The sequence below is a fragment of the Pararge aegeria genome, chromosome 18, assembly GCF_905163445.1.
Source record: "Pararge aegeria chromosome 18, ilParAegt1.1, whole genome shotgun sequence".
Classification (NCBI taxonomy): domain Eukaryota; kingdom Metazoa; phylum Arthropoda; class Insecta; order Lepidoptera; family Nymphalidae; genus Pararge; species Pararge aegeria.
In genome coordinates, this window is record NC_053197.1 from 15,015,462 (window position 1) to 15,040,387 (window position 24,926).

Below are 24,926 nucleotides of genomic sequence, written 5' to 3' on the forward strand. Positions count from 1 at the left end.
GGTGTGCACTTCATACATGCACAAAAGCACTGCCTACCCTATTATTTATACATAGCTCGTATAGGAGGAGGATTTTCGCCATTTTATAAAATTTTCCTACTGTATGCATACCCTGGTAAGGTATGGTATTTTTTTTCACCAGGTAGGCTATCAGCTTGATCCTTTAATTATTAATTAAATATATAAAAAAAAAAATAGGCAACGCTTAAACTTTCCACCAAACCAGATCGGAGAAAATTTAGTAATTATAAATTCCCAAATTCCCCTGTCCCCCAAAAAATACCACAACGTTCACAACTGCACGAGAGAGGTAGTCAAACGGCCAACAAATACGGGTACATCGCATATGGATATTTAAAAAAAACGTCAGTTTATGTTGTTTTCCTTTACTTGGAAGGAAACCCCGCTCCATGGTGCTCCAGATCGTCTGTACAAGACGCTACATAGTACAGATACCATCTCACATCAGAGAACTCTTGCATCAAGATGAGGTTTTGGCTCTATCTGTTGTGAAGAAGCTGGGCTCATAGGTATTGAGTAATCGCCTGTCTGGATGTAGTGTCTTCTCACCATAATCAGGAAGTAGATGGTGCGCCCTGAAAAGGGATAAATTTTAACTATATAGTAAAATCCCGCGTTCAAGCGTTCTCATGCTGTAAGTCCTATCTACAAAGGTTGCCTGTAATAGATTGCTTGCAGCAATAAGGCCGCCTTTGCATGTCTACATTGGGTACTGTATACTCCTTACTGTTTCTTTTCCTGTATGTTATACGTGCAATAAAGTGTTTTTTTTCTTCTTCTACAATCCAACCTGTAAATGGCTTGCCTGGCGGGCTTTTACAGTTTGGCGAGTGTGCTCAGGAACTCCATCATCGTTTCCCTCCGGCACCATTCTACCACAGAACAGCGAGACGCCGTGAACGGTGGCATCCTTATGTGGTTAAAATTCAGTCGACGCGTACAAAGCGCTTTTCATCTACGTTTCTGATACGTACCGCTAAAGTTTAGAACGTTCATCCGGCTTCAGTGTTTCATACAAATTGAATGCATCAAGGCAAGAGTGAATTAGCATTTTCTAGGCAAACGCACCCCAACTAAGACCGCTTTGCTCATTGCTTTACATTTGGTATGATAGTTGTCAAGCGCATGTCCCTACTTCCCTACTCCCTACTAATATTATAAATGTCAATGTAAGTTTGTTTGTTACGCTTTCACGCAAAAACTACTCAACCGATCCTCATGAAACTTTGAACACATATTTTTGGAAGTGTAAGAAGTAATATAGGATAATTTTTATACCGACATTAAGCTCGGTTCCTTTGGGAGAGCGGATGAAAGTGTTTAACGATTTTACACCATAACTCCGACAAATTATAACCGATTTAAATAATTATTTTTGTACTATAGAGGTTATAATATGTGTTTAATTTTGCTGAAACTGTGGTTGGAGATAGAGGACAGAACTCCTCAGCGGACAGCAGCAAACCCCTCATTTAAGGCTTAGCGATACTGAATACTTTAATTTTTTTTAGAACTTCAATTAAATTTAATGTCACATCAAAAAACAAAATGAAACGCAGACGAAGTCGCGGGCAACAGCTAGTCTGGTATAAAAAAATATTAATGCCCGTTTTTACTAACGAAGAACAAGGCAACGCTTAAATAAGTAACGGGAAATCTAAGGAGATCCCTAGACATCCATCATCCGATCACCAATTGTTGTTGAGTTAATTTTGTATAGACAACGCCTAAATCATTAGGCATTCCATTTAGGCGATGTCTAGGTTTAGTGAAACCGGGCTTAAGTCGTTGTTTTACTTACCAATACTAATTAATGCGAATGGAATCTTCTCGACCTCGGTATATCCGCCAGCGAATTTCGTAATCTTTATAACTATCTCCAGCACCAGGAAAACCATGCCCGGTATGAAAAAATACTTGACGTAATGCCGTCTCGCCTACAAATTCATAAAATAATGAATATATCGATAGTATAAATCTAATTTCGAAGAAAATTGCTAAGTTAAAGAATAGCTACAGTTGTAGCTAGTCAACGTGAAATACAGTTAATCATTCACCATCATTCAATTCAAACTTCAGTCAAATTTTGAATGAACGAAAATACTTTTATTGCACACCACAAAAGTACATAAAAAAAGAAATGTAAAACAAAACAACGTTTACAATTTGGCGACTTTATCGCTTCATAGCGATTTCTTCCAGGCAATCAATGGCGAAGAAAACAAATAAGATAAAGTTAGGTGGTACATATACCTATACATATACCCATAAAAAAAAAATTCAATACTATTTTTTTCAGTTCATAAAAATTTTATTACTACAACTTAGACTTATACGTATGAAACGGTGATGCTTAAGCCTACGGCCTTCCTTTTGGGGGATCCCCGGCGCAACTCTAACCTTCCAGGGTTATGTGCGTTTTAAATGTATGCAATTAAATACCACTTGCTTTATCTGTAAAGAAAAACATCGTGAGAAAACCTGCAAGCCTGAGATACAGTTCTTTAGCTTATATAATTACTGTAGCCGGAGAGTCCTCTAAAACCTTAAAGGCTAGTGAAGTCTATCAATCCGAATTTGGCCGGCGTCGTGGACAGAATGGGTTGATAATGTTGATGAATCTTTAGTAACTCTTCAATGACGCGAAATTTTCATAGTGAATTCTTAGGTGATCGTTCAAAATTAAGCTTAATTTGCTATACTCCGCGAACAGCAGGAGAATCTGTATGGTGTAATTTATAATTCCTTCAATCCGTATACTCCACACCAAACAGATGTACTCGGCAATGTACCCTCTACGCACGGTTCGCTCCGAAACCGGAGCATCATCAGGAGATGTTGACTTTACTTGACAATTATTCATTGTGTGTTTAACAATTATTCAAGTATTGATACACCATACAGCAGAGTATAGCAAATTAAGCTTAATTTTCATAATATATTATGGATTCCCGCAAAGTAACGCCTGCTTCTGTCCAATACTTAGGTGATCGAGATTTTTGCTATAGAGTGTAATACCTTATGTAGCCCGACGAGGAGAAGTATGATGAGCAGCAAGCAGATCACCACTATGGTCATAGTCAAGCCGCTGAGAATTATCGCCACCTTTGCTCTGTATTTGATATCATCGTCCAAATTTGCGTTGACCACCTCCTGACCATCTGATATGGCTATTCCGGCAAATATGACTTTTATTAAGTTGCCGATCTACGGCAAAATGAAACAAAACATAGATTGTAGTAGCAGTAGAGCATTTTGGGGCAGAGCTTGTGCGTGGAAGGGTCTACTACCGTTATGCTTATTTCTGCCATAACGTGGCATTGCTGTGTTCCGGTGTGAAGGACGTGTTTGAAAAGAGCTATGCTAGGAGTATCTCTACGTGATACGAGAAATGAGGAGATCCGTAGAAGAACTAGAGTTACCGACATAGCTCAACGAGTCACGAAGCGGAAGTGGCAATGGGCAGGGCACATAGCTTGAAGAACCGATGGACGTTGGGGTCTTAAAGTGCTAGAATGGGGACCCCGCACCGGTCAACGCAGCGTAGGTCAACCCCCGAAGAGAGGGCAGATCGCATCAGGCGAGTCGCTGAGAGCCGCTGGAGGCAGGTGGCCCAGGACCGTGGAACTCTCTACAAAAGACCTATGTCCAGCAGTAGACGTCAATTGGTTGAAATGATGACGATGAAGGCTTAATATCTACGCATAAGGTTGATGGCGGTGGCACCTTGTAGGATGTGTTCCTTGTCATCTGCTTGGTCAGTTAATTATTACTAAAAAAAGCACATTTAGTGCAAGTTTCTATATAATAAAAATTAAAATAGATAATCAAATAAATAAACTACGACTACACACGACACATCACCCTCTAGCCCCAAGGTAACCATAGCTTGTGATATGGGTACTAAGATGGCTGATGAATATTTTTATGAATATAATAGAATACATAAATACTTATAATATATAGATAATCACCCAGACCCTGAAAAACATTCATGTTCTCCAGACATACATTTTCCAGTTATGGGAATCGAGCCCACGGCTGTGGACTAAGAAGCAGGGTCGTTACCCACCGCCCCATTCGGCTGTCAAAGTCAAATATCATCTTTAAGTTTTTTCAATCATGAACGCACCTAATTGAAGCTCGATTTCGACTTTAATTACCCTGATTCAGATTCAGTGCAAAATGCATGAAAACCAAGTTGTGATTTGGAACTCCCTAGAAGATCTGTCTCCAGCAGTGGACGTCCATGGGTTGAAAATGGAATTTATGAACCTTATTTTGAAGCTTGTTCGTTCCCACTTCTACAGCAAGTGCTCTTGGTTAAAGAAAATAGGATTATGGACCTAATAACACTCTACATTTTGCTGCCTTCTGACTACATACGAGTATATTTGGGTTCCATAGTATCTAAGTATTAAAAATTCCTTTTGGTACTTACCAGCTGCAAGTAAGTTAAGATCAGGCAACTAGTCCTTAGTTTAACACGACGACAGCAATTATCAATAAATCTCGAAGAGCTGTAATACAAATTAATGTATACTTTTTAAACAACGTGTAAATGAAAACCGAAATAATACTTCACAGGCTGTAGCGGAACATTATGTACTTTCTCTGCGGCTTATCTGTGTAGCCGAAGACCTAATAGTTTTTGAGTAAAGCACTGCCATAGTTTTTACTGAAAGAAATCGGATACAGCTCTAACATCACATCCAAAATTAACATCATGTGACTGCTGTCTTTATTAGGTACGCGTCGCGTAGCATAGGTACTATGCGCTTGATCTTTTATCTTTAATATGGTTGTCATAAGTAAACATTTTTATTTGTTTTTATAAATTTAAAATGCATATAAAATTTTTCGGAACCGACAGTATTTGAACCTGCGACTCCAATTAAGCTACGGCTCTCCTACCATCGATGGCAAAATTAGAATATGCCTGTTACATTAGTCTTATAGCGACTGTAGCTGACTTTATTTGTGTGAAAAATAAATATGCTTCTTTTGGTGTCATATTGTGCATCTTATTAACATACAATGTAGGATGCATCCTTCAATATTATTTCATAATTCGCTTTCACGTTGTCACGTGCCCCGCCGCGATAAATTTGCAATAAAATTTATCGATAAAATTTGTCGAAATTCTATGAATATAATACACGTCATAAATACCTATAATATGTATATTAAGAAGAAGAAGAAGAGCAGGGTCGCTGCCCACTGCGCCAACCGGCTGGCAATAAAAACTGCTACTGTATTATTAAGAGCTAAAAATAAAAAGTTATACGAAAACGCAAATGAATTCTACCTAACCATTTGCAAGGAATTTATCGCCATGTCACACTATACTGCTTTACTATATAGCCTTGCCTTTGAAATGACGATATTAGGCTAAAAGTGAGTTTCAGACCGTCTTATCCTGCATCTGCAAAAGGAGCTCTAAGTAACTTAGTTTTCTTTTCGGAAACTGAAAACGGAAAGAAGAAGATAATTTCGGAATCTCCTTCTGCAGATGTATGAAAATTCTGAAAACTAACTTATGAACGCTTCTTAATTGCCTGTGATATCTACAGTGGCGTGCATAGAGGGTATGCAAAGGGTATGCAGATGATATAAAATGAAGGAAATCTCCAGTACGAGTTATAAAAAACTTAAGGGTGGGCATTGTAAGAGTTATTAAAAGCCTACCCTTAAGATTGTACGATTCGTACTGGAGATTTTCTTCATTTTATATCATCTGCATACCCTATATATATCCTCTATGCACGCCGCTGGATATCTACATGATTAAAACATTTTCGAATTTGAATTTATCAATATGACAAAAAGTCACCGCTTTTATGAGCATGCAGTATAGCTTGCATCGTGGAAATATCAAAAGAATACGGTTTATCCCATGAGACACACCTTTGTCACACAGTTATACGGATATTAATTAAAAATAATATACACTAAAAATTTACCTTTCTTGTGTCACATTCATTGGTTCCATTTTGAACTAAATACTAAGTTTTCCTCTTATAACTTTAGCCGAATTAAATTCCACCAAAAGAAGTGTGGGTTTTAAGAGAGTTTAAACACAATACTGATTAAGGTCTGTTGGAATGAGGAAATATTGCTAAAATCGTGGTTATAGAAACGAAATAAGTAGGTATTCACATGTCATGTTTTTCAGACAGGATAAAGCTATACAATATGGCAAACCTAAACTTTTTTTAATTAGCTTTTCAAGATAAAAAAAATAAATGTGTGCGTGTACTAGTGTACACACGTAAAAAGTGAAACTTCTTAAAGACCTTATTTTTCGAAAAATTATCTACTGCAACTTTACAAAAACTGGTTAAATAAAGTTAAATTAGATAAAGTTTAACAAAAGGCTTTTATTATCATGGACATGAATACAAATAATACAATTATGTCATTTTACTTTATTACTACTAAGATTATTACAGATTTAATTTAATTGTAATATTATTATTATCGCTTATGGTAACTGAAATATGAAATATAAATATAAATAAATAAATATACTACGACAATACACACATCGCCATCTTGCCCTAAAGTAAGCTTGTGTTATGCGTACTAAGATGACTGAAGAATATTTTTATGAATAGGTAATATAAATAAAATACTTATAATATACATATAAACACCCAGACACTGAAAAACACTTATGTTTATCATACAAACATTTTCCCGTTGTGGGAATCGAACCCACGGCCTTGGACTCAGAAAGCAGGGTCGCTGCCCACTGCGCCAGTCGGCCGTCAAATATTGTTTACATTCCATAAAAACTCCAGCAATTTTAGTGGATCTTGTTGTTAATGTTTGAGGACTTTTTTTAATAATATATAAAATTCAAATAATCTTTCAAAAATTCAACTAGCTTCAAAGATTTTTCTGATGCAGATCGGTTTTTTATCATTATTGCAACCGAGTAAAGAGGCACGAAGAGGGAGGAGGAAGAAAAAAATTAATAATATAGTCCAACTTCTGATTTGGAGATATTTCATCCTATTTTCCATTTGGCATTGAGCCATACATAAGTCAGGAGAAAGAACAGAAAAATCTATCGATGAAGTTACAATGTTAACAACATCATTAGTATTATGATATATGCTTACGTCTTCAGCAGTTTAAATTTTGCAATGCATTTGAAGTTCGAATAAACTCGAATCAACCGTGGTTGGGACAAGAAAAAGACGGCGCGTATGGAAAAAATGTGAGGCGTAACTGAAAAATGTTACACAAAATATTTTTCCAACCCCGATAAAGAAGTTTCACTTCAATAAATAGTACTATTACATATAAGAGTAATATCGTATTTTTTATGACATAAACCAATGAAGTTTCCACAACTAAGTTATACATAAACGATAACATTAACCAAAAATTGCTTAGGGTTTAACTTCCAAGCGAAAATTACACAACAAAATAATATTAAAAAAAAACAAAAACTTTAAAGAGCTTATAATAATTTTACCATAATTATTTTCCTAAAAGTGCCACTTTTGAATGCCCAGCTCACTATATTTGCTTTTGAAAGCATAGCACGCACGAGATAAAAAGTTATTTACCGAATACCTTGTCTTCCATCTAACCCACCACGCAAAGGGAGGTTTACGTCTAGCATTTGACCTACGACATGCAAAATCAATATTACTTAGAAATGGGGAGTCAAACAAATTATTAAATCACTTCTTTTTTCTATAGTCATTTCAGTAGCAGTGGTAGAGAACTTCCGGGAATATTTGTCTTAGAAGTACGTAACACATTAGTAATGCCTCCAAGAATTTATGGAAGAAAAGATAAAAAATGTTATTGTAAAAATAATATGTCAAAGTAAATATAAAGTCCGTTGGAATTTTTTTGATGTACCTATATTTGTTGAATGAATAACACTTACAAATGGTAAGTATATAAAAAAAAGTCAGTGATTTTAGCATTTACCTCTTAGCATATACCTTTTTATACATTTATGTAAATAATACATTAAAATAAATTAAACACAAAATGAAAAAAGTAGTTGTGAGCAAAGGCAGTTTTATTCTTAACCCCCGATGCAAAAACGACGGGGTGTTATAAACTTGGCGTGTCAATGGGTGTGGCTTTGCATGTTGCTATGGGTGTAGCAGTGGGATTGGAAGTGGATGTTAGTGTGGCAGTGCTTGCTGTTGTTCAGTGTGTGTGGCAGTAGTTGTGACTGCGGGTGTGGCAATGGGAGCTGCTTTGGGTGTGGCTGTGGGTGTGGCAGTAGGTGTGGCTGTCGGTGTGGCAGTAGATGTGGCGGAGGCACAGCAGTGGCAGTAGGAAAACTATATTTTTCTTGTTTTTAACTGCATCAGCAGATCACCGCAACGCTGCCTGGCTGCAGAATATAAGCATGATAATGAAATAAGCATTTGATGTCGATACTAAAAAGGTTGAGACAACCGGATAAAGTAAATAAAGGTTTGTACCATTTTGGTAACGGAACACCTTAGTTATGGGAGCTATGGGAAGACGGATGATCAAAAATAGGTTAGGTGGATAAAAATTAATAAAAAATAAAACTCTGTCATAAAATATAAATGTTGTATTTGTACCTGATCGCATTCATAATAACTTTGATAAACATTTAGAAGTAAAAAAAGGTATAAGTATTATAGGGTAAATACTTTACCATTATAAATTCAATATCGTTTGTTAACATACTTATAACTATAAAATCATGCACTTAAAAGTTTAAATGAGAACTTGTCACTATGATCGCTGTGTATAAAATAATTGAAGATAAAAGTAAAAAGAGGTAGATTAAAACTTGGCTAATTAGACAAACGGAGCTTGTTCTTGGTGTCCAGATATCCTTGACGTATCATATTAATATTATATTTAATTAGTTAACCATAGAAAGCAACAAGAAACCTGCGTCCGTCCGGCGTGTGATGCTATGTAATAACAAGTACAACGGGCGGTTTAGGTTCAACCAAGTACAGAGACCCAGGAACAGAAGGAGTCATGTGATTAGACGCAAACGTGGACACCGCCAAGGACGCACATTGGACGCCATTGTGCGCCGTGGAATTATTACCACTGTCTAGGACGGAGACAGTATTTGCTTATGCAAAGAAGCAGGCGTTGATAAGCGACAGTCCATTTTATGTACGTTAATCCACGACTCTCAAACAAATCTGTTTGATATTCGATTTTTATATGTCGCAATTATGCAGGCCGGATAAAGCATTTTTTTTACATGCCAAAGCACGGCCACAGGGAATAGGAGAAGTTTATCCCCGTTTATTATTAGATAGACTCGTACAATTAGAACTTATAATATAAATATTTCCGACCGGGCACCAATATTTGGGCAGTTGATAATGCTGTTTGAGAAAGTAATATTTTGTACCCTTCTTATAATTTTTTGCGATCCGCAGTCATCCATACTAGGTATACAACATGTAACCGAATTAAGATATACTGTTGAATGGTACATAATATGTGTTATTCATAAGGTACCACCTTATCAAATTATTAAATCAAAGAAAGCATATTTATTTTTTCATACAAACTAATTCTAAACATTTTAAGTGTTTACTTATGACAACCCTATTGAAGATAAAAGACCGACACGCGTACGCTACGTGTCGCGTACCAAATAAAGTGACAGTAGTCACTTTATTTTAATTTTGCATGTGCTGTTAGGGCTGTATCTGATTTATTTCAGTAAAAACGATTGCACTGGTTTACTCAAAAAGTATTAGCCTGTGTATATGATGAAAGATATCCTTAGAAATATCCAGAGGTGTTCTCTTGAAAATTATTTACTGACGGAACCATCTACTGAGATAGGTATTTGAAATTCCACTATTACAACAGATTTAAACGTAACAAAGTTTGTTTGAAACTCATTAATTGATGATATTTTGGCTCGATTTAAATAAAGATATATGTGTCACTGTTTTTGAAAATAGGGGATACATTTTATCCTGTCCTGCATTTTTTAAGTAATGCCCAAGGTAATGTTACTGTTATTCGTTTTTAGCTCAGCCTGCAACTTGCTTTTCAAAGACGGACATACATACCGCGGGTAATTTTCATAACCTCAGTTTCTTGGTTTCCAACGCGTTCCTTTGCAATCATCATTGGTTTTTTAAGTATGGTAATTAAAAATCATGTAGGTATTATTTATGGCACGCTTGCTAAACATTAGTTTCTCCATTACTCCGAAATATTAGAGCCTTACAAATGAGCGTCGCATAACACGGGAATGGCTATGCCGTGTTTAGTTACATTTCCACTGGCCGTCAGATCAGAATACTTTTGTCAGCACACTTTCGCTTCCCACGTGTTCCCGGGTGTCGTACGAAGTGACTAAGGGAATAGAACTATTAACGGCCAGCAGCGATCTCTGTGCTACTACTACCATATATTACAAACCCTCCCATTGGGGGACTTTAGTACAACAGTGGACTGTTCAATAACTCTGATAGGCTATTTACGATGGATATATGATAACCGTTATTAAAAGCTATTCAACGCAAAACTGTTTCGATGTGAAACATCATCTATATCGGCGGGCTTATGGATGGCGTGGCGACGCGACGCACGATGATTGTAATATAACCTTTTTAATTATCTGGCAATTTTGTTTTAAAACTCTCTTATAGTTCCTGAGATTAAAAACTAATTCAAAAACAAAAAGCGCTTTATTGACGTAATACACAAAATCGCAATATATAAAATCACCAGAAAACGTATCCGCGGGATTAAAATTTTTGAAACATAAGCACGGTTTAACCGATCTTAACAACAAATTAAGCATAGTGATAGTATATATCTTTAAGACGGGCATGGTATTCATCCGCAGACCGTTAACATCCGCAGCCCATAAACGTCCCTGGTGGGCACAGGCCTCCTCTCTTATCGGAGTCGAGTCGAGAGTTTTCAGAGCGTGGTGGGTACGCTCTGAAAACTCTCGACTCGACTGCCCCAATGCGGATGTGTGGGCTTTAACGCCTATTTTCACAATGTAATAATAACCGGGAGCAACGGCTCTCGAGGTAGGTGTTTTCGAAACCGCGGCGAACAGGAAGTCTGTACAGACTGAAATCTTATGCATCTAACTCATTTATAAAAAAAAACGGGGCGACTTTCTGCCATAGCACTGGGCAGTGTTAACTTAACCTACGCCACTGGAACACTTATTGAAGCATTGCTTAGTGAATGAACATGGTTGAACGAGTTAAACTTTTGGCTCGTTCATCAGGTGGCCTTCGGGGTGGTACTGCTGCATCGCCACGTTGTTAGTACTGAGCCCCATCTTGATGTACTGGCTCCTCAGCACGAGCAGGAAGTAGATTGTGAGCACTGAAACGAATTGGATAAAAGCAGGCGTTACTTTGTGGAATACCATGACATAGTATGAAAATTAAGCTTAATTTGCTATACTCTGCGAAAAACAGGAATACTGTAAGGTGTAATTTATAATTTCTTCAATCTTTATAGTCTACACTAAACGAATTTTTGTAATAATTTTGAGAAATAAAGATCTTAAATCATATTATATTCTTACGGATGGACACTATCGACGATGGGATCTCCTTGGGTGAAGCGTAGCCTCCGGAGAATTTACTGATCTGGAGAATTACATTCAGCACCAGGCAAACAACAGCGAATATGAGGTAGACCCTGATGTGGTTGCGTTTCTCCTGAAAATAATAAACGAGTCAGTTAATACACTTTAATTTTACACACATACGCACAGTCACCTACAAATACCCACAAATATTTTCATGTCTTTATCGTTTGTTTGGAAACATTTAATTAAGGCTACTTAGGACAATATAAGCTCGCAATCGAAGAGTCGTTTTCGAGTATGGACATACTTGAACATCGGAGTAAAATGGATCTTATCTGCATAAAATTAAAGCTGAAACTCGCCTACAAGTCTTTAGCTCGGGCTTTTAGAGACATTTTGTAAAACAAAAAACCTAATTACAGGATTTGCAACTCTACTCGCAAGTGCCATTAAGCCCATTTTACTTTGACGGTACAGAGTCTAATACTTTCTGTAATAAAACCAAAGATTAATTTGGATAAAAATCTTTCTTGCTGTGAAAGAATTATTAAAATTATTGATTCAGTAGCAACCTAGCTTTCAGAGTTGATCGCTTATAAAATAATATAAAGTCTTTCCTTTTTATAATGTTAGTATAGAAAAATAGACTAGCGTAATCATCATCTCATCTGGTAATTCGTTATAAAATGATATACAATTTCCCTTAAATGAATTAGTAATTTTATGCAGTCTAGTTAACTGCACTACAAGTTTATTTTTCCACTTTCTTTTTAAATTTTGTAATATTTTCATTTAACCTAAACCCCTACTTAAACTTTCTCAAAAAATTACTATCAAAAGCAAAACATATTTTTTTTAAATTCGACTGGTAGTTTCAGATATCACTTGGTTCTAACAAACAAAAATACAGCTTTATTATCAGAATAAAAATATATTTCATTACAACTAGGTACATTGTATCAAAAAATGTCGCGCTTAGGCGTAGCAGTAATTACAATATTAGTAACCTAAAAGATATGCTCATGGTTATAAAGCCATCATCCATTTAAGCCACCGTGTTAAGCCAATTGAGGTCAATTTTTTTTTAATTCCATTCCACGGACGAAGTTTTGAGGTCAAACGATTTTATTGTATCTACACATAGACATTACTATTTCAGGCACTTAGTAAAAACTATTTTAATTGTTTCCAATCCGTTAATGACGTAAACTTCGTTTGTTTATGGTCTTAACGCGTGGGAGCGGGTTTTTCGGGATCCGTTGTCAAACACGAACTTTGGTCATATACAATGAAAATTATTTTACTTTAAACTACGAACAACCAGACAAATCGTGTGTCCAATTCTGCTATTGCAAATTGATGTCAGGTGTAATTTATGTTTGTGTGGATCAAAGACAAAACAAAGAACGTGTAAAATGTACATTTCACACGTTTATTGAACGACTTTATTTTAATACGTTTAAAAAAAAAAAAACTTAACTATTAAAACAATTTTTTTTTTCAATTTATAAATTACAAAAAATGCAGAAATGTAAATTCGCGGGAGTAGGTACGTACCCAAGTTTTTTTTTTTTTTTTAGAGGGCTTGTTAGGGCAAAGGCTTGAATGCTTTCAGCCAATTCAATGACAATATCTAATAAGGTATTTATTTAATTAATTTTAATTACGTATTTTTTATTTACATTTTTGGACATAAAATTAAGTTAAAAGTGGGTTTCGCTGGTCGCGTCGGCAAAGTGTGGTCAAATGTAGTAAAAAAAGGCCATAATAAATTCTACTAATAAATCTTCAGTCTTCAGTCTGAATTTTTGTTTCTAATCGGTAATCTCTGAAACTAAGTATCAAACGCATTTAAAACAAAACTTTATTGTATTTAATACCCCAATTCTTAAGAATGGTTATTATGTTAGGGCTATTTATTAATTATTTATAGTATATATATAATTATAATTAAAGGCTATTTGCCTTAGAAGCCGAAGCCGAAACCTTTGAGAGAACGAGAAGCGAAAACTAATCAATCACGCAACCTCCGCCAGAATTAAGAACATATATAAACCGTGTACACTACTAATATTGAAGCATCAAAAACCGCTCCACTTTAGTAGTGTTTCACGAACAGGCAGTTAGTTACTTCACTTCATTCATCAGTTGCCAGTGACCTCTTATGTTCTAAACGTTTACCATAAAATAAGGATAATAGGAATAGTTTGAGCTAGCAACATTATGCGGGTATGAAGAGAGACGTACGCGGGCGCTTTCACTGTTCACAACGCACTGCATTCAATAATGGCTGAATGAGGATTCTGTATGTTCTTATATCAGTGGATGGCAAATATTGATTATGTTACCTTGTGTAGTCCAACGAGGAGAAGTATGGTGAACGGCAAAGCGATCAGTATGGCGACCAGAGTTAGAGCGCCGAAAATTACGATCACTTTGCCAAGGTATTTGCTATCCTCTTCAACCTCGGAGTTTATCACCACCAGCCCGGCTGCCAGGCTCAACAAGCCGAAAATACCAGCTACTATAAAGCTAACCTGCAATACAAGTAAAAGTTTTTTTTTAATTCCACTACAAGTTAGCCCTTGACTGCAATCTCACCAAAATTCAAATTAAAAATTAATTTATTTCAAGTAGGTCTAATATAAGCACTTTTGAAACGTCAAGTCCGTCTGTTTGTAGGTACTCTACCACCAGTTCGGAAGTTCAGATTTGCCGAGAAGAAGCCGGCAAGAAACTCAGCAGTTGCTCTTTTCCAATATCAACAATTTACATTTTACATTTTAACATTAATTTTTCTAACTAGTGAAAGATGAAAGCGGAGCCGGATGCTTAAATTGCATAGTAACCTCGCTGTATTAAATGCGTTTTAACATCTTTAAACTTATGCATTGGTAGGTCCGAAATTACCTTAGGAATCATATTATAAAAGCGTATACTCAATCCCACAAATGACTACCTTTCGCAGACGATATGCAGATGTCACAAATTTATGACCATTTCATGAACAAAGTGTTTTATATATTTTTTTTTATTCCTCTACAAGCTGGCCCTTGTCTGCAATCTCACCTGGTGGTAGGTGTACCACCAGGTGAGATTGCCAGTGAATATTAACAGCCAAGAATTGCTTACCAATTGCAGGTATGCGAGGATCAGGCATCCCGTCCTCAGTGGTATACAGCAGCAGCATGTATCGAAGACACACTTGGAATCGCTGCAAAAAAACATACTGTACTGTAAAATATATATATATTTTTTTTTAAAGAAAGTATGCTTTATTGTCATAAAGAAAAACAAAGCAGAATCAAAAGTATTTATACATAACACATACAAAATATACACAAATTTTGTTTTTTTTTATATCTATATATATCCCTACTAATATTATAAATGTCAATGTAAGTTTGTTTGTTATGCTTTTACGCAAAAACTACTTAACCGATCCTCATGAAACTGTGTACACATATTCTTGGAAGTGATAGAAGTAATATAGGATACTTTTTATCCCGACATTAAGCTCGGTTCCTTTGGGAGGGGGAGGAGTGTTTGACGATTTTACACCATAACTCCGACATTAATAAAAATCCGAAATTATAACCGATTTAAATAATTATTTTTGTACTCAGATTATTATCTCAATATATTTTATCTGTAAAGCTCACCAACCCGCATACGAGCAGCGTCAGCGTCTATGCTCTAAAACATTAATATTTCAGTTAATTTCTCTTTCTTTTCTCTCATGTACTATGTCCCGTCGAGCGCTTTTTAAATTTTCCCCACCTTTTAGTCAATCCTTTTATCCGTTTCAACTTTATTGTTTCACTCACTTACTTATAGCTCAATACGCTGAAATTCAGCAATGTAAAAAAAAAAAAAAACCTGGAATGAGCAAAATCCTATATAAATACACGTAGCGTGAGGATTTTGAGCGCTTTGCGCACACCTAAAATTAATTATGCTTTAAATCACGTTTTTCTGTAACGCGCCTTGTTTATTTCTAAAACTCAGTAGCGACGTGAAATATAATATAACAAAAAGTTATAGGCTAAAAGTTATTGAATAAAATAGTTTATTCTAATTCCAGTGGATTTTTTATAGTATTTTGTTTAGAGAGTTATTTAGGTTAACCACAGGATTGGAATTGGATTGGAAATATCAGTGAATGCAAATAATTTTATTAAAACCAGCAATATTTACGTGCGGGTTTCTTAGCGATTTTTTCCCCACACCGTTAAAGCATTATAAACGCACATAACTAAGAAAAGTTAAAGGTGCTTGCTGGGATTCGAGCTCGGGCCCCCGAAAGTAAAGCAGAAGAACTACTGGGCTATCACCGCTTTTCATTTTGCTTACAAAACCTTTAATTTATATGCCAATAAAAGATTATTTTGGTTAGTCGAAAAACCGGTCCATGGCTGTTTTAATATGTTTAATTAGATTCGTGTTTGTATGTACAAGTGCTTCCTGCTCATTATTCAACCGGCCTACTACACATCAACCTTCCTACGCCTAAATATTATCATTTTGAAACAATATAAAAGCCAGCCAAGTGCCAGTTAGACTCGCGGATCGAGGGATCTGTACATAAGGAGAAAAACTTTAAATAATTATCCATTAAAAAATGATTTTTTTGGACCTGGACCTGGACTGCAATCTCACCTGGTAAGTCAGTTAGTGATGATGCAGTCTAGGATGGTTGCGGGCTAACCTGTTAGGGTTTATGGTATTTATAGCCCTAATAGATTTCTACGCAACATCACACCGGAACACTAAATCGCTTAGCGGCACAGGGTCAAAGCCTCCGACCAGACCAGACCAGAGAAAGTTCAGAAATTCTAAATTCGCAAGTTGCCTCTACCGGGGATCGAACGCAGGACCTCCTACTTAAAATTCACAGCGCTAACCGTTTCGCCAGGGAGACTTGTTATTTTTCATTAATTAGTCAGAAATTATGCGGTTTTAAAAAACATTAAGGCGTTTTAGATTGTGGAAATGAATTCGTTCAAAATTAAAAGAATTAAAGAATCAGCGTCTAACAAAATAAATAAATAACTCTACTACGACGATACACAAATCGCCACCTAGCCCCAAATAAGCGTAGCTTGTGTTCTGGGTACTAAGATTACTGATTTATATTTATATAATATACAAAATTACTTATAATTTACATATAAACACCCAGACACTGAAAAACATTCATGTTCATCACACAAACATTTTTCAGATGTGGGAATCGAACACACGACCTTGGACTCAAAAAGCAGGGTCGTTGCCCGCTGCGCCAATCGGCCGTGGCTCTAAAATATATGTGGGTAGAAAAAAACCAGAGTGGATTTCGGCTTTCATGACCAGTGCTGAAATATTTTGTTCCACAACAAATTTATTTCTTCTTCTTATTTATTAATTCTTTATTTGGTAACTATGACCCATTTGCGCTATAACATAATAATTAAAAACAGTAATAATCAAAAACTAAATAAAAAAAACTTACATTAGATATTAATATTAAATATAAAAAAATAATATACCAATGGCTTTGACTTTTACATCTGAAATTTGAAAACAATTTTAAAATTTCGACGACAAATTTCACGCTTTCGAAGTTTCCCCGGTTTTTGCATTAACAGTAAAATTTGTTGCAAATAGAATAATAGATAGAAAAATCGAAGTACCCTTTCTTACGAATTATCACTCGAAATGAGTACTAATAAGACTATATGTGCACGCAGCAAGAACATGTATGTCATGCAGTACGGTACCAGCCGTGATTGGCCGGCAGCTAATCTGTCAGCATTGTAAACGCAAGCGTTGCACACTTCATAGGCCACTCCCACCGAGGCTATGTTTTCGTTAGGCTATTTTTGTGCATTAGTTATGCTTCTATCTTTTTTTTACTGTTCGCTGGTTTTAAAGCATTATTTATCGGCCAAACTTGATGAAAACACGGCTGGTATGTGAGCTCTATTCACTCTTTGAGCATGGTAGAACGAGTGGAAATAATATACGTGTAATGTCCACCAATCCGCACTGGGCCAGCATGGTGGATTACGGCCTTAACCCCTCCTCATTGTGGAAGGAGACCCGTGCTCTTTAGTGGGCCGTTAAGTTGTTATGATGTTACGTTTAATAAATGGGGTAAAGTTCTCCTTTTTCCGGTTGCCGTGTTTTGACAGGTGAATAGTTAAATTTTATCCCTTGTCAGTAAATATAATTGGGGTTAAAAATGTTGTATCCTGCCCGTGCTAGGCGTGCACATTAAATTTAGTTATGCTATCCCTATCTACAGGTAAGAACAGATAAGGATAGCATTACTTATTCCAATCTGCCATCTAAAGATTTTGGATTCTTGCATATAACCACAGCGAATGTTTGCATAAATGATGCAAAGTCTCAGGGTTCAAATACCTCAATGGGTGTCCCACAAGCCTCGATTTTGGGTCCTTTTCAATTTTTAGTGTATATAAATGATCTACCGTACCATGTCAGTGGAACATGCGACATTGTATTGTTTGCAGATGATACATCTCTAATTTTTAAGACTGATAGGAGTAAAGATAACTCTGACGAAGTAAACCGTGTTATGTCGCATGTGTCGCACTGGTTTACAGTTAACAACTTACTTTTAAATGCAAAAAAAACAAAGTGTGTCGAATTTATCTTACCAAATGTAAAGAAAATTGATAAAAATATAATGATAAATGGTGAATCACTAAAAATAGAGACTTCCACAGTTTTTCTGGGCGTGACCTTGGATAATAAGCTACAGTGGGGTGCCCATATAGATTCACTAGCGGGTAAACTAAGCTCGGCTGCCTACGCAGTCAGAAAAATTGTGACAGAAAGACAGATTAGTGACGTTGAAATAGCTAGGCTAGTTTATTTTGCCTACTTTCATAGTGTTATGTCCTATGGAATCTTGTTATGGGGTTTTACCCCAGTTGCTTTAGCAGAGAGAAGTTTAAAGAAATAGGCATACTTACTGTAGCTTCACAATATATTTATAACAATATAGTATTTGTAAGACAACATATTAGTCTTTATAAACAAAAAGTGGACATAAACAGTCGACTTACAATAAATGGTCATAAATTAGTGTCATCTGCATATCGTCTGCGTAAGGTACAGGGATCATTTGTGGGATTGAGTATACGCTTTTATAATATGATTCCTAAGGTGATTTTGGACCTGCCAATGCACAAGTTTAAAGAATTTGTTAAAACACATTTATTACAGCGAGGTTACTATACAATTGATGAATTTTTTAATGACAAGATTGCTTGGAAGCATCCGGCTCCGCTTTCAGCTCTCACAAGATAGAAAAATGAATGTTAAAATGCAAAATGTAAATTGTTGATGTTGGAAAAGAGCAACTGCTGAGTTTCTTGCCGGCTTCTTCTCGGTAGAATCTGCCTTCCGAACCGGTGGTAGAATCACTCGAATCGGTTATAAGATCAATGTCGGGATAAAAAGTATCCTATATTACTTCTAACACTTCCAAGAGTATGTGTACAAAGTTTCATGAGGATCGGTTAAGCAGTTTTTGCGTGAAAGCGTAACAAACAAACTCACATTGACATTTCTAATATTGTTAGGGATAATTAAAAAAAAAAACGCAAAACTAAAAAAAAAACCAACCATACAAACTTTATAAAATTATTTAGGATGTACAGAAAATAACAGATAATTGCGTAGCCCCAAAACGTGTCGGTGGTAGTTAAGCGGTAGGGGCAATAAACGAAGTTATATATGGTACGTTCACATACGTTTGTGAACATCAACGGCGCCAACGCTCTGACATTATGGACCGCCGACCATCGATGATGTCATGTCCGGGCGAACAAAAAGCAGCCATGTCTATCGTTAGATTAGATCACATAAGAACATAAAACGATAAAATGTTTTGTGCACGAATTGCTCTAACTAATAATATATATTAGTTTATTATTTTTATATTTATTTTATATATATACATATATATCTAGTAATCTAGTAATAAATATTTTATTTTATGTTTTTATTTGTGTATATTTTGTTTATGTATTCGTATGTAGTTATTTGAATGTAGGTTTATAATAATTTTACACCACCTTTTTGTTCTCGCTATTGTTGTCTCTTAATCCTAAGGTTGCCTGGCAGAGATCGCTTTTAAGCGATAAGGCCGCCTTTTGTATTCTACTCCAGTTTTTTGTGTTTCTCTCTATTCGTCCTTTATTTTCCTAACTGTGTAGTGGTGTACAAATAAAGAGTTTAAATTAAATAAAATAACTAAAAGCCTTGTTATATTTCAATTTACACTGTGCGATTGTGATACAAAAAAAAACATAAGTTTTCTTTCTTTTTGGAACGCGTTTGGGACCCTAGTAACATCATGTTTCTTATCCGATGTAAAACAAAAAGATGTCCTATAAAACACTATGTTTTGAGTAATACACAGGTTTTCACTAAATGACCCGTATTTTTTCTTATATAGTTTTAAAAGACGGACAAAGCAGGTGAACCACGAGCAGGGTTAGCATGGGCAGGAGACAATTATCTCCCCGGGGAAAGGGTAAAAATTTATCTTCTCCCACCAGTGGCGTGCACTTCATACATGCACAAAAGCACTGCCTTCCCTTAAATGGATAGTTCGTATAGGCGGAGGATTTTGATCAATTTTATGCAGTTTTCCTGCTGTATGCATACCCTGGTAAGAAGCTCAGTGCACGCCACGCTCTCCCACAGCTTCATCAAATCTCAGAACACTGGCTCAATCTCACAAGTGGAAATGATATCCAAATAATATATGTAATAAAAAACGGGGTAAGCTTTTTCTACTCCGTGTTCCCGCGCTTTAGCAAATGGACACGTTAATTAAATCCCTGTCCTAACTAATTTGATGCGAAAATGTGTTTCTTTTTATGTTTGTTTGTCCGTCCTTCACGCCCTACCTTAGCTTCATCAACTTGATTTTTGGCATTGAGTTAGTTTAAAGAGTGAATAGTAACATAGGCTTCCTTTTGTTCCAGGAAAAACGAACGGTTCCTACAGGATTTGTAAAAAAAAAAAAATTACGCGAATGAAGATGATCATAAGATGATCTTCAATGTCATATCAGAGCAATGTGATTTATATTGTTACGCTCTGTGTGAATTCACAAGGATCGCAATGTGGGTTATTTGTTACAGGAATAGATAATTAAATAGCATAGGATATATAATAAGGATTTCTTTTTAAAAAGCTACACTATCGCATTATGTTTAAGTATTCTGTAGTGATAGTGTTAGAATAAGAATATAAATGAATAAATAAAAAATAAAAAAAATAATAGGTATGAACGGGAAGGGATATCGTCCCGGAAACTCGGGCGGAAAATCGTTGTATAAAGCTCGGTAATGGCCTCTTTTATAGGTGATGTCATGATACGGCGTCCTTAGGGCGCGGCGAGGCAGTAGGGCGCGGTTCGAGGGGCTATAATTAAAATAACGCGCTATCACATTACACAATTTCATTTCATGCTTTGTTTTCTTTTCATTCTAAGTACCTACCCATTTATTTGCCAAGTCAACCTTTTTTTATTAAAAAACAGATTATTAATATTTATATGGTCACTACAAGATGTTGTTAAATAAAGTATTATGTCAGTTAAGAAGTTGAGTAGTCAGTTAGTCAGTGAGAGACAGAATGACTGACTGACTGACTAGTTATAATTCGGAAACTAATTGCTCAAATTGAATCATATTTGAAATATAATAATAGTTTACATAATGCCTGCTTGGTGACTGAAACTTCAGGCTTTTTGTTTTATCCACAATGAAGATAGAGGATAGAAAATGGCGTGAACTGCTTCGAAAAAAGAGTGATACGGCCGTGCCGCTCATTTGCTCGGCTTAATGTCGTACCCCCTGATTAAGCTTAATTACACAATATACAAGGTGTAACCGAATGACGAAATACTGTTGAAGGGTGAATAAAAATGGAAAAAAGTATATTACATAAGGTATCACCCTGTCACAATATTAAATCAAAAAAAGCATATTAATTTTTCCACACAAACTAATTAAAAGCATTCTAAATGTTTACATATGACAACCCTATTGAAGATAAAAGACCAACACGCGCATATTAAGTGTCAGGAGTCAATTGATTTAAGTGGCAGTGGTTTACTCAAAAACTGTTAGCGTTTCGATTTCACAGATAAGTCTCAGAGACAGTTAATAATGTACCTCTAAAGCATGTGATATTTAAGTATTCATTTACACTTGTATAAACCACCTGTGTGAAAATTATCTAAGCGATGGAGGAAACCGCATCAAAATCAGTTGCGTGGTTCAGGATGGGAAGTTACTTTATTTTACACGATATAGAGTATAAGCCTATTTAATTTTGCTTTGACGCACTTAAGTTGTTAAGCAGAAGGGCCTTCTTTAACAATAACGTGGTATAAAATCGAATTATTTATTCAGGTTTTTATCACGCTGTCATTTAAATGACACTCTTAGTTTAAGCGTGTCAATTGTGCGTGATATGTAGAATATTGTCAATAATATTGACATGTGTGCGGCGAGCCTAAGTGATTCGTTTCAGAAACGTGGATAAACACCGTTTCGTGCGATATTAAGGGCTACGCCACGAGATAGTTAAGTCTACCCATTATCTCGTCTATCTCTACAGCAAATATACGAATCATGGGTAGAGATAATTACCTCGTGTTGCGCATGCTAGCGTCATCTCGCTGTTGTATTCAAACGGCCACGAAAACTCAAAGGGTATTTATTCCTTGGAAATAACGTGGAATAAAATCGCATTATTTATTAAGGTTTTTATCACGCTGTCATTTAAATGACACTCTCAGTTTTAGCGTGTCAAAACAGTGAAGCCGGAGCTATTTCCACGTTTGTTTTTAAGGCCTTTTGAGTTTTTGTTGGCACTTAAATATAATAGCGAGATGACGTTTTTGGCGTCCAGTTGGGTTCGACATAGAAGAAACTCACCCGATACGATTTTTTTCACGTTCCTGAAAGAATTTCCGTAGACCTAGAATGGCCTTCCGGCATCTAGGCTACGTTTCGTGCCACGTACAACTTGAGTAGATTTATAGACACATTATATGTATATTGATAGTGAGTTTATTACATATTATATTAAGTATATAATATAATATATAATATACTCACTATCAATATACATATAATGTGTATGGGTACTTTTTATGGAACAATTTTTTTTTTTATATGATCATAATAAAATAAATTAAATAAACCCCGGTATTAGTGAAGCCTTTTCATTTGATATCTACATTGAGTTGTGAAAAACAATTTAATAAAAATAAAAAAATAAAATAGTTTATTCACAAGAATACATACAGTTTTTATACTGTAAAGTAATTATTATAATAATTATACAAACAAATTTTTTTTTTTTAACAAACAAATGCGTGCCTCACAACTTATATTGGTGTGTATGTAATAAACGTATGTAATGGTGCAATTTAAAATCTACTGTCCCTGATTTAGGTAAAAACCTGTATTACAGGTTTTTACCGATGTTGAAACAGCTAGGCTTGTTTATTTCGCATACTTTCACAGTATTATGTCCTATGGGATCTTGCTGTGGGGAAAAGCTGCAGATATTGAAAGTATATTTATACTACAGAAAAGAGCCGTACGATCAATATATAAACTTGGATCACGCGAATCGCTTCGTGAAAAATTTAAACAAATAGGTATTCTTACAGTAGCTTCGCAATACATTTATAGTAATATAGTCTTTGTGAGGCAAAATATTACTCTTTATAAATCAAAAGCTGAAATTAACAATCGACTTACCAGAAACGGTCATAAATTAGTGATATCTGCATATCGTCTGCGAAAGGTGCAGAACTCCTTTGTGGGGTTGAGTATACGCTTTTACAACATGATTCCTAAGGAAATTCTTGACCTACCAATGCATACATTTAAAAAATGTGTAAAAACGCATCTAGTACAGCGAGGTTACTATACATTTGATGAATTCCTCAATGACAAGGTAGAATGGAAGCAGCCAGCCTCGCTCTCATCTCCCGCAAGATAGCAAAATGATTGTAAATGTTGATGTTGGAAAAGAGCAACTACTGAGTTTCTTGCCGGCTCTTCTCGGTAGAATCTGCTTTCCGAACCGGTGGTAGAGTCACACAAACATGCATACTTGACGTTTCAAAAGTGCTTATAAAGTAGGCCTACTTGAAATAAATGAATTTGAATTTGAATTTGAATTTACCTAAATCATTTTTGTTTTGGTCTTGCACCGATTTCCATTAAAAATAGCTAAGAACTTTCCCGACTTAGGTAAATACTTCCAAACAAAAATTGCTAATTCTTTCTCGAAGGTAAATACTTCCAAACAAAAAATGCTACTAGAGTGAGTAGTACAAAGGCTACTGGGCATAGGCTCCCTGTCTCATTGGAGTGAGATAACCCCCACACCAATATGTGTTTGCCAGATAAGCTATCTGTAATGGAAAGATAAACTCCAGTGCGCGTCCCACATCTTTCGCAGCATACCTATGTCACACCGACAAAGCTTCAATAACCTCAAAAACATAAATTATTAAAAATAAAACTTCTACATCTTACGTCTCACTGACGTCCGCAGGTAACACCTGCTTCTATTTATTTTATTAGCTTCAATAACCTTAATAACTAAATTCATTGAACTAAATGAGGTAAATTTTATACGGTCCTAATATGATAAGTCAGAAAAAATAACACACAATATACGTACCTTGGTAGGTATATTGTGCATGTATCAATACATCCATCTTAAGTGAATTTTTGCTTACCTGTCATAAAATGTAGTGTGAAGTTTATTATAAATTGTTAAGAAAAAAAAACTGTTTCATATAAAGAAAATCTCTTTTAAGTTGTTTGTTTATTTAAATTCTTAGAAACATGAAAAGATTGTTTACATTATAAGACAAATAAGAAAAACAGACTTTATATTTGTTCGTAATAAACTCTGGCAAGAATGGAAACTCTAGAAATCACTTATATTCTTGTTTGCAATAATTAAGATAACCCGGTAACCGAAAAATCTGAAGTACCTAATTCTCTAAAATTACAGTGTATTTCTGGCCGGTATCTTTCTATTAAAACAGGAATGTGCTTGGGTTGTAATACATAATGCATAAGAATAAACCGGCGCCACTAAGTTCCCCAACCAAAAAAAACACTTTCTAGACCACATTAAAAAAAAAACTTATTTACTAAAAACTAACCTTTCCGGAGAAACAACTCGTACATTTTGGTTCATTTTTAACTAACCGCTATTTCCAATAATAGCTTTCCAAATTAAATGACACCGGTACGAGCGTGGGCTTTAAGAGAGTTTT

At 35.5% G+C, this 24,926-nt stretch overlaps 1 protein-coding gene across 1 annotated transcript; it reads right to left on the bottom strand.

Moving 5' to 3' along the window:
• Window positions 1-9,707: 9,707 nt before the first annotated feature.
• LOC120631697 lies at window positions 9,708-24,921 on the bottom strand. Its single transcript, XM_039901372.1, has 5 exons — window positions 24,813-24,921; window positions 14,714-14,795; window positions 13,930-14,118; window positions 11,576-11,711; window positions 9,708-11,370 (listed from the first exon to the last, which is right to left on the bottom strand). The coding sequence occupies exons 1-5, from the start codon at window positions 24,845-24,847 to the stop codon at window positions 11,246-11,248; spliced, it is 567 nt and encodes a 188-aa protein (XP_039757306.1). The 5' UTR covers window positions 24,848-24,921; the 3' UTR covers window positions 9,708-11,245.
• Window positions 24,922-24,926: the final 5 nt, after the last annotated feature.